Here is a 20,133-nt window from a genome sequence, read left to right as displayed (position 1 = left end):
CTTTTTAGTCAGGTATTTGTCACAAATAAAAAATCAGCTTCTCAGCAATTAGAATGTCATTGATAAAATAGTAAGATTTAAAAATTATGAGATCCTCTTTGACTATTTTATTGCATCATTGCTGTCTAAAAACTATTTCGTTGTTTCAAAATTCCCAACTACAACATGCCTCAAAAGATGTATGACAACCAGAAAACTGGTATTATCAGTCACCAGACTCGTTCTTTCCTTCTAAGGAAAGGAACTGCTTAAGTTACATACATGTGTAAATAACAAGGCTGTCTGAACTGGCTTTTGAAGCAAACAGCAATTTACTTTTGGTGCATCTTCCCTGTATCTGTCAAGTTATCGGCTGAAATTGCATGCTAGCACAAATTGTGATATGTATATTTGAAATCTGAGGTTTATTAGTGTAACTCATAATACCATTTGTCTTGCGAAAACTTACATTGTTAAGTTCAGTCATAAGTTGGAGGAAACATACTTTTTTCTTTTAAATACACCATGTTTCTCTATACCTACTAAATGGTATGAGTCTTAGTATTTTGGAAGACTTGGCTAAAGAATTTGCAGTATCATGTTTTGAGAAAGTTACTGCCTTAAAAATAACTCAGTAGTACATAATGTCCTATCGTTAGTCAGAGTGGGCAACATATCCACTTGGTGGATATCTACGTCTTGGTCCAGTGCTTCTGCCTTCAGATGTCATTTTGTTCCCCTTTGATCTTTATTGACTATTTTAGTGATTCTTTTCTTCTTTCTTGTGGCAACTGAAGCTAATATCTAGAGATTAACTGGAGCTATCATATTCTCCTGATTAAAAAAAATAAATGTGTTGCACTATTCACATTCCTTCTAATTGGTTCTCCATATTTTGTTCAGTGTGAGATGGGATATTTTCTTACTCCTGTGTGGCTACAGAGGAATCTGTCTTTGAGGTTCACTGGTCAGATTCTTCTCTTTGTTTTAAAGAACATCTGATGGCTCTTCCCCATGTTAATAATTAGGAGAATGGTTTGCTCAACCTGCCAGTTTCTCTCAAACACAATGTAAATAGATTAGTACCTGTAGAAGTATAACTTCATGAAAGCCAAGACAACACATAGGAGTTCATAAATGAAAGCTGAGGTGGCAGTTGCTACCATCTAACAGTGTACTTGTGCTAAAATAACCTTCAATTTGTAAATTAACTGGAACATGTTCTCACTGTTACTTAACACAATTTTTTGCAAGTAGAGTTACTTAGAATCATTGAATGATTTGGCTTGGAAGGGACCTTAAAAATCATTTAGATCACTGGTCTCCACTTGGTCATTGAGCCATTGACTGCCTTTTTGAATGTGACCATCCAGTCAGTTCCTTATCCACTGAGCAGTCCATCCGTCAAATCCATGTTTCTCCAGTTTAGAGACAAGGATGTTATGCAGGACAGTGTCAAATGCTTTGCACAAGTCCAGGTAGGTGACGGCAGTCCCTCTTCTCTTTATCCACCAACACTGTCACCCTCTCACAGAAGGCCACCAAACACTGTTTGCCCTTAGTGAAGTCATGTTGTCTGTCACCAATCACCTTATTGTCCATGTGCCTTAGCATAATTTCCACGAGGATCTGCTCCATGATCTTGCCAGACACTGAGGTAATACCGACTGGCCTGTAGTTTACCAGATCTTCCTTCTTCCCCTTGTTAAAAATGGGGGTTCAGTTTCCCCTTTTCCTCTCAGTGGGAACTGTCTGGACTGCCATGACTTCTCAAATATGACGGATAGTGGCTCAGCAACTTCATCTGCCGCTTCCCTCAGGACCCTCAAGTGCATCTCTTGAGGTCCCATGGACTTGTGCGCTCAGGTTCCTTAGATGTTCTTGAACCCAATCTTCTCCTACAGTGGGTGTTTTTTTGTTCTCTCAGTCCCTGCCTTTGCCTTCTGCAGCTTGGGTGGTATGGCTGGAGCACTTGCCAGTGAAGACTGAGGCAAAAAAGTCATTGAGTAGCTTGTTCTTCTCCATATCCCAGGTGACCAGGTCTCTTGTTTCCTTCCTTTTATCACCAGCATATCAGTAGAAGCTTTTCTTGTTGCCCTTGACTCAAATACTACAGAACTGTTCTTTATTAATGCATCATGGCTTTGCAGGTAGGGATTGGTCCATTCATTCTGAATTCAGTTTAAACATGTTTGCATTAACTGTTTGCACAATAATGTTATTTCACGTAATTGCTAGTGGCTGTTCTTTGCAAGGGAATGTGAACAAAAGGAAAGTCAATGTTGTTTAGTATGGGCCTGCTCCAAAGGCCGCTAAAATTGATCATAATCTTTCCAATTGTTTACCTGAATCAAACAGAAAAAAGACATCATGCCTAACGGCTCTACAAACCTAATCATAACTACAGAAATCCTAGTGAGTAAAGAAAATCATTACATTCATGTGAGGAGTAATTTGCTTGTTTTTTCTTCGAAGTAGCTACTAGTTCTGCTTAACCATCAGCACTGATAAAATCCTTGCACAATGATAGCAATGCCAATTGTTTTAACTGCATATATATATATGACCCCTTCTGGAGATGTGAAACAGGTAGGTGTTCATGCAATCTCAGCATCTTGCTGTCTGTAAATTAATTGATATGAGAGTTGTTTTACTGTAAACTAATCTTAATTCAGCGGCCACCTTGCAGCCTCAATAATCTATCGGTATCACTCTATCATTGTTCTGCCTACCCTCCTGGAGCTGGCCTTTACCTTCACGCATTGAGGATCCTCAGCCTTTTTATTAGGCATACTGAAAATGGGAAGCTCCCCTGAGTTCTTTTGATGGGAGTGATCTTGTTACAAACTTAAGAGCCTTGGACTTCTTATGTGGATTTATGCTCCCAAAGAATATCAAGGACATTTAAATTTCTTTGTGAAAAATGACTGATACCAGTAACTAAAATACTGAAAGATTCTGAAATGCCTCTTTTTGGCATTTCTCATAAGAAACAGGCATCAGGTCATGAATAACTTACTTTTGGTGCTTTTCTCTTTCTTTGGTGCTAGTATTTGACATTTCTCCCACTCAGAAATCTGTAAGGGCTCATTGAACACCTCAGGGAGCACATGCTTATTCAACGGAACTTGCAGACTTACAGTGAGATGTAACTGTGCCACAGTGTGTTATGCAGCTCTGTAAATTGCACACTTATTTTACACTTTATGCAAAAGGTTTTATTTTTGCCTTAATTTCTGTTACTCCAATTTCTAGCACTTTTTCTGCTTCTTCCTGTCATTCATTCATGTGTTCACCAGAAAATTTCAGAGCAATTTTGGGTGTTTCCTAAACAAGTTGAACTGGCTTGTGAAAGACCTTTCTGGATGATAAAACCAACTCAGGAATTCTAGAATGCAGCAGATTCTTGTCACCACTATTGTACCACCTATTTTCCTATGTCATGTGTATGCTCAAATACCTGTTCATGGCAGCTGTGTCATGGTTTATGAAGAGGACTGAGTATAAGGGAGAGTTTGGCCTATTAGTTCTAGAGATGCAGCTCTGAGCTAGAGAAGAACAGTGAAAGAACATACTGATTGTCAAGTCAATTCTTTCTTTGTCATTTGGTTTTACAGGTATTATTACCTTGCATTCAAGGCACACGAGACTCCCCTTGGTAACAGAGAAAACTGTCTTGCCATTTTGGAGAAATCTAAACTAGACAACTGGATTCTTGGGAAAACCAAGGTAGGGGGTGCTAACATTTTCTCAAGGATAGTATCCTTCTAGCAAAACGTGCCTAATAATAGTTTGAAAAGTACTGCATGAACAGAAGAGCAAGGAATTTGCTCCAGTCAGCCTCCCCGGTTACAGAGGCTTGCTCCCAAGACAGCTGAGTTGGTGCTGCAAGAGGAGGGGTGCATTGGGCACCTCCCCAAAGCGCATTCTGCACATGGCTGTCTAGATAAAGATAGTACCTCAGTCAATGCCTGCTGAGGTAGTGCCTCCTTGAAATTCCTCCTGCTCTTAATTACGGCATGACTGGAACATCACACACTGGCCCATCGTGTGAGTACGTTATCCATTTGTGGAGTTTCAGGGAAGATCCTTGTGGATCTATTAAGAGCCTTTGTTCATGGTTTAAAATGGAGTGGGTGACTTCTGTAAAAAGGGTGTTATACAATGTCTTGAGTTGTTTTACAGTGCACAAAGGAAAAACAAGGAGAATTTTCCTAATCAAGACCCAGATAAAGTGTATGTAAGCACACATAGGATTTGCCATCTGAAGTATAATGCTTCATTATTATGTCTAAAACCAAATTCAATCCAGGATTTATCTTCCCACTGTCAAGAAAGGCTACATTTCAAAATAGTTGATACCTGAAGAAATCCTCCCTCCCCTTTTTTTTTACTTTTTAAAGGGGGTAAACGTGTGATTTATTCTGCAATGGGTAGATCATAATCAGTGAAATAATGAAATTCAACAAGCACGCCGAGAGCAAATATTTAGTTCACAAGACTGCTATGATATTAGCAACCAGTATTTTACCAGTTTTCTCAGTAACAGTGCTCTAAAATAAGCTGAAGTAAGACTAATGAAAAGGCAAAATACAAGAGGTTATGTTACTGCCTGCACGTAATACTGAACTTTTTTGTATTTTTTTTTTCTTTTCCATTTTAGGTTTTTCTAAAGTATTACCATATAGAACAGTTGAATTTGTTCCTGCGAGAAGTTATAGGAAGAGTGGTGGTCATGCAAGCCTATATCAAGGGATGGCTTGGAGCAAGGAGGTACAAGAAAGTCAAAGAGAAAAGAGAAAACAGTGCTGTTATCATACCGTCAGGTAAATGTTCACTTTCCCTATTTCATTCAGTGGTTTTGCATTTCAAGCTGTTAAATTGCATGTACATTATTTATTCATTCATAATAGTTTATTATGAAATCAAAATAACCGGAGATGCTTTCCTCTCCAGCTAATTGATGCAAAATATTATCGATTTACTTCTAAGGTGTCATCTTAGTATTTGGTAATGTCCTTATTTAAATATTTTAGTATTTTGAATGTGATGCCTGTGCACAAAATTAAAATATTATTAGCTAGTGTCTACACTAGAGCACATAAATTAATGCAGTAGTATGTTCCCCCTGCCCCCATGTATACCAAAATTCCAGATAACGTACATCATGGGGTGGGCCCAAGAGGCTTCCTTATATCCAATTTGGGGAGCTGTGTGAGGAGAGGAGTTCTTGTGCTGACATGATCATGCACCTTTGCCTTTTGGGTTAGGACATCAGTGAGCACAGGGTGACAGTTAAAATTTGGACGAGTGAAGAGGTGTTGAAGTTGTGGGGATGTGAATACTGCAGTCGTGAACCCAGAGTTCAACATGTGAGTGGGTGGGGAAGAGGTATTGGGGGTGGGGGATGAATTGGTTATGGCAGGCGGGATGAAAGTTTCAGCACATCTCTGACTGTAGACTCTGTAGCACTTCCTTAAATAAATGTAATTTCCAGCACATGGTTTTGTATTTTTAGCCTGGAGAGGATATGAAGCTCGCAGGAAGTACAAGGAAATAAGGAACAGAAGAACTGATGCTGCTATACATATTCAAGCAGGTAATTAAAACATCGTTTCAATTGCCAACACCTATTCTGCTGTGGGTGATTTTGTGTGTCAGTGTTTATAGCCAAGAGAAATACATACAGTCAAAACAAAAGCTGTCAAAAACATTACTTCTGATCATTTGTTCTTCAGTATGAAATGACATCAGTGACAGGTATCAGACACTTTGGGCTTTTTGTAATTACTTCTCTGGAAGCAAAACATACTGATTATAAAAGCTGTTGAGTTAATTCTTTAAGATTCTTCTGAGCACAGTCAGTATGATTCAACTATATGTAGAGCTGGTATGAAGCACTGGTTTGTTTTGACTGTAAGTGTGGATGGAGATGCTGGACATATATTTCTCTGTCTTTGTGTGAGCCCTTATCTTGGCAGGTTGACAGGTTTTTGTTTTGACTGCATGTGGAGTTTGCCAGCTTTGGCCAATCTTTTGACTCTTTGCCAGACTCCTATGCAGCCATATCAATATGAATTTGAATAAACTTTAAAGAGATTACTGGAGGAACAGGCCCATAGGGCTGTGTAGGTCTCTAGTAGAGAGTGGGGTACCATATGGCACAGAAATCTAGGAACCAGTGCCGTGATCTCTATGGTGTTTTCAGATGCTGCCAATATGAAGCAGCCTCCATATAATGCAGTGTAATACACCTTCCCTGTCCAGTCCCAGGTTGAAGGACTGTAGCCAATCAAAAATGAGTTGTAACAAATGTGTTTACAGATAAACCAAGGTACCTCATTTATTCTACCAGCTTCCTGTGATGTAATTCCTTAAGCTTTGTCACCTCTCTATTCTGTATCATATAGACTATAGTCAGTCCGAAAAAAGTGCATTCTGAATATTCTTTTGATTTGTTCTGAAACAATTTCCAGTAAATTAATTTGTTTTCTTTTTGTCTAAGTTTGCTACTCTGAAATTCAGCTTTGCTGTGACTTTTAGAAGAAACAGAATACCAGTCTAATTACAGAAAGGAACAGAGTATCTCTAGGATTAAATAATAATTTATAGCTTTGCATGCATACTGTTATGTAGAATCATGAACTATAGCTCTAGGGTTAAATGTAGAATATTCTATTAAATGGAGAACTGTTAAGGAGAATTTTTTTCTCCCATTGCAACAAGCACTGAAGGACTGGATAAGCGCTCTCTGCCCTTCCTCTCCTTTCTGTTGTCATTTTCTATTGTTTTCATGATAGCACAAAGAACAGATCTTAAAGTACCTCCTGCAACAGTTTTCTGGAGTATTTGCTGCATTTACACTTGGCCATACCTGAACATTGATTTCCTAACTTACAACAGCCCTTTGCCATAAAAAGGAAAGTGAAACAGTTGACCCATCACTATCCCACTATTACTAGTTCCTTAAGAGGAAAGTTATCTCAGTTTCAGTAGGAAGCTGGTGTGTGGCAGTATTACCTGGAGAGTGCAAGGGACATTCTGCCTTGGAGTTTTATGCAGACAGATTTCTTGGGTGAGTAGGAGATGTATGCTCATTATGAGCTCTTCAGGGAAAGTGACTGATCTATTCTGCTGTTTGCACACATGGGAGAGATTGAGCTCTGTGTTCCTTCTTGCCATCTCTTAGATGCTGCGTTGAACATGGCAGAGCAGAACATGGCAGTGGGAGTGTACACATACCCTTGAGTTTGGACACTTCTGTTGAGCTCTCTGGACCTAATGCTGGAGGAATGCTATTAGCACTCTTCCCACCAATACACATGCTGTCTTCCTTTGTAACCTGGCACTTGACACTTTCAGTGATCAGCCTGGGTGAATAAGCATTAGGACTATAGGGTTAAGAGTGACACAGTGCACCTTTGTATTAATTAGGCTGTCTGCCCCTCCTGTCTTTGGTGCTGCATTCAAAGGGGTATAGTAATAATCCTCAACACATTTCTGTCTGCCTTCGGAAACCTGTATCTAGGACTTCTTATTTGAAAATTCTTATTGTGCACATTTTCTCTTCTCTACATGCTAATTATTCTGTGTTTCAAATCAAAGCTCATGCTTGCTAATGGTAGCCACCATTTTCCAGCCACCATTTTAAAATACCTTGACAGTCTTTCTGTTGTTTACATTGCACTACACTGTCCAAGTGCCTAGTGACATGGAGAAAAAAGCAACTCCAAATCTCTCCCTTCCCTGAACATCGTATAATGTGAGGGTGTAGTTCAAGGCAGCTTTTCAGTAAAATTGAGTGTGATCACCTTTGTTTGGTTTTTTTATTTTTTTTTTAATGAGCCATTTCAGGCAGTGAGATGGATTGTTTGCATTTGTCATCCAGACATTAGCAAAACCATATAATTAAAATATATGTACTTCCCTGTCCTTTCCCTTCCCCCCCACCCCCTGCTCAAGCAAGCCTTGAAATTTAGGAAGCATTTGGCTTACATGTTTCTACAGAACAGCGCATATTGAAATTTGTTTTCCTTTCATCTCTTTCCCAATAAAAGCAGCCGCTCGGCTTATCCCTTTAGCTTCCTCAGAACTTCCTTTCAGAATTCCCGATCTATTACAGCACATTCACATACCAGAAACAAGATGCCTTTTCATGCTGTCAACCTTTTTCATCTGAAATGTAAATTAATTCTTGCTGGTACGCTTTGACAGAGATCAAAGTAGGGGTATTAACCTTATTGGGCCTTCTCTTCATCAAAATCAGTTCCAAAGACTGCAAGGGTAGTGTTAGGAGGCCAGTCTTCACTGTTATCTATGGCCCTCCTCCAGGCAGTCCTCTGTCTACAAGTCAGCATTTCAAAGGCACTGATTTCTTTTGTAAATGACCTTATCATTGCTTTAAACTGTGTGAAAAATGATTTGCCTGAATAATTCTTGCAGGATTATCCTGCTCATTTTAATTGTGGGGGGACTTCATTCAGATTCCAGGATATTGTTTAAGTGGTTTTGACAGCAAGTGATCATAGCCTGATATAAAGGAGGAACACAGCTCCTGATTGGAAACCTCTTGACTTGTTCAGATTGTTCATTTCTTGCAAGTCAGTCTTTGAGGTAGACTGCATTTGCATTTTAAAAATAAACAGATGCCTTTCAAATACATGAGCTGGTGGTCTGGAGATCTCTGTGGGCCCAGCAGTTCACTATCCATTGAAGAAATGTTAGAAGAAAAAACAAACTTATGAAAAAAACAACCCTCACAGTATATATGAGGATACAATTCCTGAGTGTAATATGTTACATGAAAAAAAAGTCATTATTTCAGAGGGGGGAAAACACCCTTGCTAGCAAACAAAATATTTGTGAATTTGAAATAGGTGGGGAAGAAAAACCTACCCTACTTCAGCATATCTACATCACAGGTCCTCCGAATACACAGATGTTATTAGACTCATAGCAAAAATGGTAGACAGGGTACACAAGGTCTTTCCTACTTCTTCCAGTCACATTTTCCCAATCTGCGAAGATTAGAAAACTCTAATTTTTAGCTTGGAGGTGAATTGTAAAGAATGATATTGTGTAAAGTGTTTGAGTTAACAATACTTTGCACTTCTGAGTATTTCTTTATAATTGGGATTTGTATTGTTTTGATTTAAGTCTACATAAAAGAAGGAAAATACTTTTTTTTAAATAAAGAAGTTTTTAAAATTATGGTGCCAGATTCACAGCTGGTTTAAATCAGTGTATATCCACTGAATCATCTGATTGAAATGTTGCTGCACTGATTTACCTCACATGCAAGACTCATTTATTGTTTCTTTGTATTAGAATAATGCATTAATGAGAATTTGAAACAACAGATAATGCAATTATAAAAGTATGTTTTGTAGCTCTGATAACATGTATTTCCATGCAGTGTGACTGTTGTCCCAGAAGACTTAAGGGAGGATTTTAATCTGGTTATTTCATTTGTGAACTGATGTTGCCAAAATGCCAAATGAGTGGTGCATGCGATTCACTTAGATCCAAGGTGACATCACTGAATTCATTTTAATTAGGCCCACTTTAGCCATCTGGAATATACTGTGCAGCTCTGGTCAGGACTGAGTTTAACTATGCTTCCAGAGGTGAAAGGCAAATGACTAATCCATTGAGCCACCATCTCCTCCTCCAACACGTGCTCACACACTCACCATATGTCACATTGTATTGGAAAATTCTTTATCAAGAACTCAAGATTTGGGCTTTTTTTTTTTTTTTTTTTAAATAAAGACTGATGGATGTTCAGAAGGAAACCAGATGAAGCATCCCTTTGTGAATTGCGTTCTTTCTGTAACTTCTATCCATACAGGTTTGCTCACTATTTACATATCTCTAATGTATGCTTCTGGCAAAATTTACTCCATTATAATAATAATAAAAACAGAGGGCCAGAGAACAGCTGTAATTTACTATTTTACATTTATAATAAATGTAAGCTTTTAATAAAGGTGTTACCTTCAGGATTTTCAACAGCAAAGATCTAACATTGGCTTCAATAGAAGGCAAGGGAATATTTCTTTAAAGCCTATATTTATCTGTCTATTTATATCATTGTACGTGTGAGTGTACGTGTATTAAGCTAATACTGTTATATAGATCTAAGAATTACATGAGTAAAATGTTCCAAAAACTTCTAAGCACCATATAAATATACCTAAAAATATTTTTATTTTCCTGAAAATAACAACCATTAAGTCACAGATCCAGTTTTACCTTTTTTATATCATTAATTTTCTTCCTTTTAATTACATTGTCAGTCTAAGAACCATTGAAGAGATGTGTTTCTCTTAATGACAGCTGAACTGACTCATTCTATTACTTTGATTTCACATTCAGGGTAAACCAGACTGGTTTGTACAGGCTGCACAGCTCTGGTTAACTTTATTCTTCCCTCTCTTTGTGTTCTGTGCTAGCTGAGGAGGACATCCAGTAATTCTTTACTATTAGCATTTATCTCTAGAAACCATGAAAAGCCTGCTGCTCATGTGCAGGGAATGTGTTAGGAAAAGTGGGAAGGTCTTACGGTTTTGAAGTATGAGGTCCTATATTCTATCCCCATCTCTGAGCTAAGCTCTGTCAATGTAAGTACATCTGCATTTCCTTTGGTTTACTCTCCTGCTTTTGAGGAGATGAAAAGGAAACAATTCTTACTGGTTTTCATGCCCTTGCTAAAATCAGGAAGGGACAACAATGTACATTGTCCAACAACATGTTGGACATTCCTTTCCCTTGCTAATATTGACAAAGAGTTTCACAGTAATCTTTGCTTTTTTTTTCTTTGATCAAGTCTCACAATCAGAGAATGTAATGCATGGTAATTAAAAACCCTGTATCCAAGTCGTGATGGGCATCAGTGACACCAGTCCTGATGGCAGCGTTGATGAGTCTTCCTAACAGTCACTGCTTGTTACTGATAGTTGCTGCTTGTACATGAGAACTCATGACTTGCTTTCTCATAATGCTTCTGCCACAGAACTTAAGACAAAAGTTGTATTTTTCTGCTGTTAAACAGGAATCACCCAATATCCATCAAGAGTGAGAGGTGAAAGAGGGGAGGTATTCATGGGACCCAGCAAAGGATGTCACTCTACATCCCTTTTACTGTTCATTGGAATTAATTTGGCATGCAGTGAAGAATCAGATTCATAGGCTGCAAATCCTCTCAGATGTTGTTAGTTAAGCTGCTGAATGCTCTTTTTAACTGGGCAAATTAAGAAAGTGATATGCTGTTTGTAGCAAATCAAGTTCTGATTACTAACTACCATGATATCTTGCAATGCAAGCATCAGCTTTCCTTTCCAAGATGCTGTTGTATGCTATTTTACGTGATACTATAGATTAAAAATTGTCTGTGTAGAAAATACCTGGTTAACATGATTTTTTTACAACGGAGAATGAATCCTTCTGATATTTAAAAATCTACTTCATCTCCTTTCTTTATACTTCTGGTATAGACCTGTGATTATTTAGCTTTGATCTTTCTACCTTGTGCTTCACAATTTGCTCTGTAACTATATATTTCCTATGGGAATCAGAGGGAAAATGGCTGGACTTTTCCTATCTGGAATTGTGCGACATTGTATGTAATGTATATGCCTTGATACTTAGACCTTAAAATAAAGGGGTTTTTAACTGCAAGACACCAAATTTCGGACTCCTTGAGGTAAACATATTATTGGTTTGCAAGGTGCTGGAGCTGACAGCAAACTTGCTTTGTGTGAGAACTGACCGGTACATAAGTAAAAATGTATATGTGACATATAAAACATTAACACCTAGTTACTAATAGGAGAGCTAAAATGAAGTTCAGTTCCTATGTTGCTTTGCAGATCCTGTCATCTTTGGCTATGTAAAGATTAGGGTTAAAGATACTGTTGCTGGAAAGTTTGGAATATAGACTGGATAAGGTGAAAATGAGGTGACAGCTGGTAATCATTCTTCTTCAATGATGCAGTGATTGTTCATGGAGCAGTAGCAACATGAGTCTGCTAATTTCACACTCTTTGAGCCAAGTGCTTAGTGTCAAAACCAGCACCAGTCAGTAATGCAAATTGCTGTGATGGAGCAGCTTCCCAGCCTCTCAGACTCCCCCAGTAGAATTCTCTGCATATGCATTTCTTTTGAAACGTTATAGATCCAGTTAATAAATGTTGAAAAGATGCAGCCCTACTAATGCTCAATGAAGCTTTTGAGAGAGAGACAAGTTTGTTTACCCTGCTACTTCAGTTATCCCATGAGTCAAAGGGAAAGTAGGAAAAATACAGCCCTTTACCTGTCAGATTCAACGTATTCTGGAAGAATGTTAGAAATCAGCTTGCAGAAAGGTTAAGTTGAAGAGGAGTTGATTTTAAAAATATACATGAGAACAAAAGACAGGGTAAAAACTGTGTTATAGCAGTGATATAGCAGGTTTTGTGTAGTGAAGGAGAGAAAGACCAAAATGGTTATAGTGACATTAATAAGAGTCTCTGGGAAACAGAATTTTAAAAAATAAAATCACAGTAGATGTCAGGATTGATTTTAAAGACACATGCACACATGCAATGAACTAGTTAAAAGCTGAGAAATTACTAAGGATAAAACTGAAATTTATTTTATTGTTCATCTGATTCAGTGCTTCTTTATAGTAGACCATCAACTGACTGATACTCAGCATGCTTCAGCAGCAGAGAGGTGGCTGCTGGCCAGCTGTCTCTGCTGCCAGTGTTGGAGTAGGCTCCTTGTCTGGTCAGTAGGGGATAGTTAAGGATTGGAAGCCTGACCACATGGGCCAAGTGAATGCTTGCCTCATCTCTGCCAGACAAGCAGACTTTTCCAGGCGGATTATTAAGGGCAGAAAGTTTCTCAGCCTCACGATACCTGAGCTCTATATTCAGTACAACATCTCAGCAGACCCAATTTCTGTCATGCCTTCTGTAAAGTGAATGGTTGTTTATTTTAGTAACCTCACATTAAAAGGCAATTTTTGCTGCTTCTTACCCTGGAAGCTTCAGTAGCACTAAAATACTTAGATTGTTACAGTGCATTGAAAACCACAACTTGAACTAGTCAGATAGTTTTCATTTTCTTATATTGCACAAATAAGTGCAACACCACATATTTTTGAGGAGGTAGGTGGCTGAAAAGATGACCATTAACACTATACAGGAAATAAAATAGAAAAGAAGGGAGTAGTCACAGCCCTTTCCTAAGGGAAAGAGCAGATGCAATAGAGGTAGCTCTATTTTGTTTCCTCCACTATCTTTTCATTACACACCAAAAAAACCCCAAACAACACAAACATGAATGAATAAGAGTAGTTAAATGGAAGAAAAGAGAAATCAATCAATTATCTCATAATTTGGTAATAATAGACGGATTGCAAATTCTACAGGGTCTGTATTCTCTGTTGTGTAGCTAATGCCTATTTTTAGTGTTTTGATAAAATCAGAGGTGTGAATACAGGGAAAAGTGGTTAATCTTCTGATCAACTTCTCCATTTTCGATTTGTTCAATAACATATATTTATTCTACCTCCTGATTTCCCATTGTAATCTACAATGTTGTCCTGACCCTGATCCAACATGAGGTTGCCCTAGACCATATCTCTGTGCCTATCCTACATCCCACTATAATATTTAACCCTCGACTCTGTTGATGAGAGGGCTGTTCTCCTCCTCCTCTGTGTAATTAGTCCCCAGACTGACTCTGCTTTTGCAGCTTAAAAGCTTTTTCTGGACAGGGATTTTTTTTGTCTTCAAAATCATATTTCCTGGTCTTAGCTCCAATTTTCTTTTACATACTGTCTCACTGTTTAAATTGCGGTCCTGGTAGACTAATAAACAGCTCCAGCTCCTTTCCCTCACTACCCTCAGCCTTCTTAATCAGCAACTGCTTGTTGTATACTTCAACTACGGCACTGATACTCTACTTACTATCTTCATTATTCAGTGCTTTCTCCCCTTTTATTAAGGTATTCCTACTTAAAATAATGCCTGAAATAAAATGTACAAAAATAAAATGTAAAATCTGAGAGTTTAAGTGTAGATTGCAATACTTTTTAGTCTTTTGTCCTAAGTGCAGTATGTATTGCTGTCTCTGGTTTGTGCTGGAACTTTATCTGTAACTGCTCACAGGTGTCAAGAATTCAAGTAAATCTATGTTGGATAAAATTAGAGAAGTAATTAAGTTACTTAGATACCCATATCCACAGGCAGTCCATAGAATAAAGGATGTAGGTATCTTCAAAATGTTATTCATGGCCATTTTCTTTGCCATTTCATTTCACTGCATGCTTGCTACTTGATTTAGTATTTCTAGTCACTGGGTTTTTTGCTCTTTTTTAAAATGAATTGTATAAATTCCAATATCTGTAGATTTTTTCCTGATTCTTTGTGTGAGATGTATTTTAAATGTTTTATTATACAGTTAATTGAAAAATATAACAAGAGATTATTAATTTTTTAAGTTTTGATTGAATATATCTGTTTCTGCTCCTCACCCCCCACACTAAAAGCGGGTAAAACTTCTGATTCTGTAAAATTCTGATGCGCTCAAATCATGGGAGTTGTGATTAAAGAAGGTTCTTGGGGAGTGATTTTCTACTATGTATTTTAGTACATTCTAAGTTAGAGTCATGTTTAAGTTAGACATGTTCTCATTTCAAGGCCTGTCTTTCTTGCTAGGTCCAATATAATTTTCAGCTGTTTGTTATCTTTGCAAACATTGGAGCCACCCCTGTGAGGTGCTAACTGTTCTTTTTGTCCACTGGTGTAGTTAAAGTTGAGGACATTCAGCTCTGCACTGCAGAGACAGGTGCTACTCTGTGTTTTAGGCTTTGCAGAATTTTTCTCTGATTCATAACTATGTTTTTTAGCTTTCAGGGGATACATTGCTCGTAAAAGCTACACAAGATTGAAAAACAACCCTGGCTGTGTAGCAGATCCTCAGCTTATGAGCAGCTGTTCTACTTCTGAATTTGGCTGTGAAGAGCACTGGTGAGTTGAATCCTTTGCTGTCTATTGCCTAACAAAAGTCATTTTCCAAACAATGAGATCTGAAAGGAGCAGGCGTGTCATCCTGATTCAGCCAGCAATTAGGGAATCTGCCATTTTCTGCCGTTTTCTGAGGATGAGCACCTGTGGGTTAGCCAGTCATCTCAGTGTTCTCCCAGTTAACAGTGTTAGATTTATTGGCAGTGCTGTTTGTCCTGGGTTGCTGTCCTGTTTCTGTGCACTTCCCAGAAGTACCCAGAATATCATAGACTGTGGTATAAGATAGCGAAAAGAGGTATAAAAAGCAGATGGACAATTCTGACAGAAAGCCTAGTAATACTGTAAACCGCAATAGTGGTGCCCTCCTCTATAGAGGAAGGGTATTTTAACCTTCCTTACCAATGGAGTCACCTCAGACAAATGTCCCCGCCCTGACGCTTCCTTGGGTATGAGAGGTAAGAGAGATCTGTTACATCTTTAGTTGTTGTCTCTCCAGCAGTGTTCAAGGAGATGTTGGCTGCATTTGCTGGATTAATCCCTTTGATTAGCAAGTTTCCATGACTAATTGTTATATATCTCTTGCTATGGCATGGGCAGAACGACATCTCAGTGCTATTCCAGTCCTTATTTCTGTTATATGCTTCCTATATAGCGTATAAATGCAGGTTCTGTTACACTTCTTAAGAGTTCTCTGGGGAAATCAATTACTTTTTTTGTCTGTAACTAGATGCTGTTATTACATTAAGAAGGGGCTTTTTTGAATAACCATTAACTTCTCCAAAATGATATTTTTTTCTCTCTGTATGCTTATAACACTGAGTTACATTAACTTCCATGCTAATTTTGATTGATTTAGATTAATAATGTCTGCTACATGTTCTGGTGCACTATTATAGGATTTTATTCAGGTGTAATCACCTGCATTCTTGTTGGTTAATAGTGATCTAGAATCTTTTCCTTGCAGTATTCTGTTTTCAGCAAGAAAAAGATTCAAGCCAAATTCTAATAAATAAATAAATAGATGGGTTTAGTAATTATTTTCAGGGAAAGAATAAGCCCACTGCAGTTTGCCATTTTTGGGTTACCTTACTGCTCATTACCTTACTGGGGCAATGAGTTTCCTAATTTATTATTCTCTTCCTGTGCATACAGCTCCTTCTGTCTCTTAAGTAGTTAAGGGGTATGTATCTTGTGATCTCTTAAGAACTATTGATGATGGCATTGTCATTTGTTCTCCAGTCTGCACTGATGGTTAAAAGCAAGAGTTAATAAGCTATTATCAGTTTTATCTGGCATCCTAAATTACAATAATTTACAATGTAAATAGACTTTTTTCTTCTTTGTAGTGTCACCTGGACTTGTTTGGAGGCACACAGCCTCTTTAAACTTTTTCCTTCATCTGTTTTGTATGTATTTAGCCAAAAATGGTTTACTTCTCTTTTTGCATTAGACCCTTTCTGGAATTCCTTGTTGCTCTCCAAGCAAATGTGTTTTTCTGGATTAGGTACAGCTTGCTTAATTGCACATCCCTCAAGGCTCATGAAGATTTTATGGTTCAGTACCTGTTAAGGTGAATTTGGGCTCTATGAAGCACAAATATGCAGATGTATAAAGACATTCAGTCACCAAACTCACACTGAAATCAATGTCTAAATGCCTTTAGATATCTGGCCTGAAGGTGCCCATGTAAAATATATTGGCCATTCAGGTCTTACACCAGTCCTGATTCTATGTGCAATCAGACAGATAAATAAATTCATCCCTTCTTTTGCCTGGAGTTGCTAAACTGCCATTACTGCTAGCAGTTCTCCAGTTTAACCCCCCCAAAATATTGCAGTTTATTTGCCTAATCCTATAAATTTCTCAGCAGTGGCCTCAGGTTCCAGTGATTTCAGTGAAACTTGAAAATGTTCAGCATTTCGCAGGTGGTGCTCAGAATCTTAGAACTAAATCTGATAACTTACTTCCCATGAATCAAGCCTCGCTTCCACATGTAGCTGTTACACGGCAGTTGTGTATTAAGTGTTCGGCTGTTCAGTCATACAGGAAACTTGTAGGAAACAGGAAGGCTGCTGAATAATAGTGCAGATGTTTAACACAGTATCTGGTAATCTGTCCCTAGAGAAGACAGCCTCACTGTGGCTTCACATACTGTGGGTCTAAGGTATAAAATAAGAAAATATTCTTTTATCTTAATTGCCTTTCATTTCTTTTAATTTCATATCTTTTCTTTCTCCCTCCCCACCCTCTAACTGGTAGTTTTGGAAAAAATAAAATTAAGCTTAAAGGTATTCAGGATCAGAAAGCAAAATTGTATACAGTTCCGTTCTTTGGCATGCACAGGAATATAAGTATACATTGAAATGTATGACAACCTGCTGCTTTTTCAAAGATCTGTCAAAGAAAGAAGTTACAGTATTGTAATATATATAGGACTCAGTTTTACTAAGTAATGAATTTCAAAGTGTTCAGAAGAAATGGGCGCTTTAAAAAAAAACTTTGAATTCCTTCAAGGAAATTGAACCTTTATGGCTAATGCACGCTCTTCAGTCAGTGAATGCAGGATGTAAGCAAACTCAAACCGATAAATGACATAGGATGTTAATTAAATGCACACATTAGTTCATTTAACATTGCATGTTAAATGTTGCCTGCATTTACACGCCTAACTTGAAAACCAGCATTAACTGTGTTCAAATACAAAAATACAAATACATGTAATTAAAGACACATGAAGAATTGGCAAATAGGAATAGAAATAGGTACAGAAAAATAATGTAAACATTACAGGGAATAGCAGGGAAGTGGCTTTGTGTCATTGAAAAAATGTTTTTCCATTCAGTTCCACTGAACTGTGGAGTTGCCTGTGACTCCTGCTATGAAAAAAGGGTCATGGGATTAATTGTCCACCTAGGAGACTGACACTAAGTCTGAATTCTACCCCCTCCAAAATCCAGTCTGTGTATGCGACATTTGTCAAGCCTTTTCTTGACATCATCAGCCACTAAGAGGAATCGGCAGGCACACGTGATATGAAGTAGCTGAATCACAATCAAACTCTTTCCCAAAGTAGCTTATTGAAAACTTAAAAAGGGCAGAGTTATTTAAAGAGCTAAACACAGTCAAGACTAAATTCAAATGAGGAAACCGAAAACCTTTCAGAGCCCTTTTTACAACCTTGCTGAAGAGCAGATTTGCCCTTCTGCATAGGTCCGAATAGGCAGCAGAGAAGGGAGGAGTATGACAGGATCTCCTCTCTCACAAGGCTAGCACTGACACCTGCCTCACCTCATGTCTGCCTCCGTTTTACAGTTGGTCATTGTACGAAATCAAAGTTGCTGCATTTTGCAATGCCATAGGTACAATTTCAAGTTAGTATTAGAGATCTCTTGAGCTAATTAGGAATAATCTGTAGAGAAAGGAGAAGTAATTTTCTAAAACATCCTGTGATTTTTAACTTGTTAGACTGACAAATCTCTAGTGAATATATTGTTCATAAATGTTCTTGTTCTTAGCAGGATAACGTACAGTTTAGTGACTAAGGACCTTAATCCATGCTATGTTGTTCACGTTCTTTTTCAGACAGAGCTCTCATCCTCAAATATCTTTAATTCCCTTTAGAATCTCATCAAAGCATCTGTAACCTGCATATTCCACCATCTTCTTATCCATTTCCCTCCCAAATGAAAATTGTGTTAAATAATACTGATCTGGTACTTACACTGGAAAATACTTCTTGTATTGTTCTTTTTTTCCTCTAGCTCACTGAACTGTAGCTCACTAATGCTAAACATCACAACACAAGTTAACTATATGTACATGATCAGTTGCCTTATACTATGTAGTACAGCAGAAAGCATTGTTTCTACATAGTGACTTTGTTGCATATCAGATATGTCTGTAACTGGGTATCAGTGAATGTCCCTTGCTCCTTTGTTTCCTTATGGAGCTCTTCGTCTTGAGGATGCATGTTAGAAGATACCTGACATGAACAGCAGTTTACACTTCTGTGTTGAATTCATTGTGATTTTTCTCCTAACATCTTTTTTTTTTTTTTAGATAGTTCATATCATGTTCACACTTTGGTCAGCATAAGTTCTCTGAAACCATCCATTTTAGTAAAGCTCTTGACATTCACGTGAGACTTAGGTAATCAAGATTGGATAATAAAGCTTGAACAAAACTACAGAGGCGTGCCAACTTATGTGTTTGGAAAGTTATCAACAAAGAATAATTATCAGCATTGCTGTGTTCTACAGGAAGCATGTATCTGAAAGTCACGTTCCAGAAATGGGTCTATTTCTACCCATTAATGTCTTGACTAATGAGGCAAAATCTGATTACTAAATTTGTATCAATACTAAGTGAATGATGGTTACAAAGGTTTAAGAGGGCAGGATTAGAATTGGAAACACAGGCACATAGAATGTAGTGAACCACAAAATGAATAGTCAGTAATGACACCCTCCTCCAAAGTTTACATTGGGTAGCAGCAATGAGGATACATATACCTCGCATAGTGCATTATAACATTTTCTTGTCACTGTCAAGACCTCAGTTAGTGTAGTATAAAATAAGCAAGAAAATAAGCAAGTCCCTCAGCAAAAAAAAAATTGTCGCCTATCTCTATAAACCATGATAAGGGGGGATCTGTAGGGGAAATGGAAAACTAAGGGTACCTGTGGTATCATTTCTCCAATCATGAAAGGCTGATGTGAAGAGGAAAGAAACAAACTGTTCTCCATTGAGAATCAGGCAAGAAATAACTGGGTTGCGTTGCAGCACGGGAGAGTTAGGTTAGACATCAAGAAAAGCTCACTGATGATAAACTGAGTTAAGCCCTGTGTGGGTTACCTTGGTGTCACGGTTTAACGCCAGCCAGCAACTGAGTGAGCCATGCAGCTGCTTGGTCACTCCCAAGTTTTGGCATCTCCATCACTGTAGGTTGTAAAAAATCAGCTTAGACAGATTTATGACAATCCCCGCAAAAAACCTCAAATTAGTAGGTGTAGCTGATTTTTATCTGAAAATGAAGATGGCTTAGGTGATTTGCTAAGGTTCTTTTTATGATTTATAAATACAGAGTCACTTCTTGAAATGTAACATCCCTCAGCCAGTAGATTCGGCATTGCAAGTCAGC

At 37.9% G+C, this 20,133-nt stretch overlaps 1 protein-coding gene across 8 annotated transcripts in view; it reads left to right on the top strand.

The window, feature by feature from the left end:
- MYO3B (myosin IIIB) overlaps positions 1-20,133 on the top strand; it is a 206,768-nt gene that overhangs the window by 140,506 nt on the left and 46,129 nt on the right. For all 8 annotated transcript variants that reach the window (XM_030486037.1, XM_030486038.1, XM_030486040.1 and 5 more), the window contains 4 exons: positions 3,597-3,708; positions 4,643-4,805; positions 5,498-5,578; positions 14,876-14,996. In XM_030486037.1, the coding sequence (XP_030341897.1) occupies positions 3,597-3,708; positions 4,643-4,805; positions 5,498-5,578; positions 14,876-14,996 (477 nt within the window). The remainder of the gene's footprint in view (positions 1-3,596; positions 3,709-4,642; positions 4,806-5,497; positions 5,579-14,875; positions 14,997-20,133) is intronic.

This window comes from Strigops habroptila, chromosome 5 (assembly GCF_004027225.2).
Source record: "Strigops habroptila isolate Jane chromosome 5, bStrHab1.2.pri, whole genome shotgun sequence".
Classification (NCBI taxonomy): domain Eukaryota; kingdom Metazoa; phylum Chordata; class Aves; order Psittaciformes; family Psittacidae; genus Strigops; species Strigops habroptila.
Note: the sequence above shows the minus strand (reverse complement) of the source record. Positions and strands in the feature narration are given on the sequence as shown.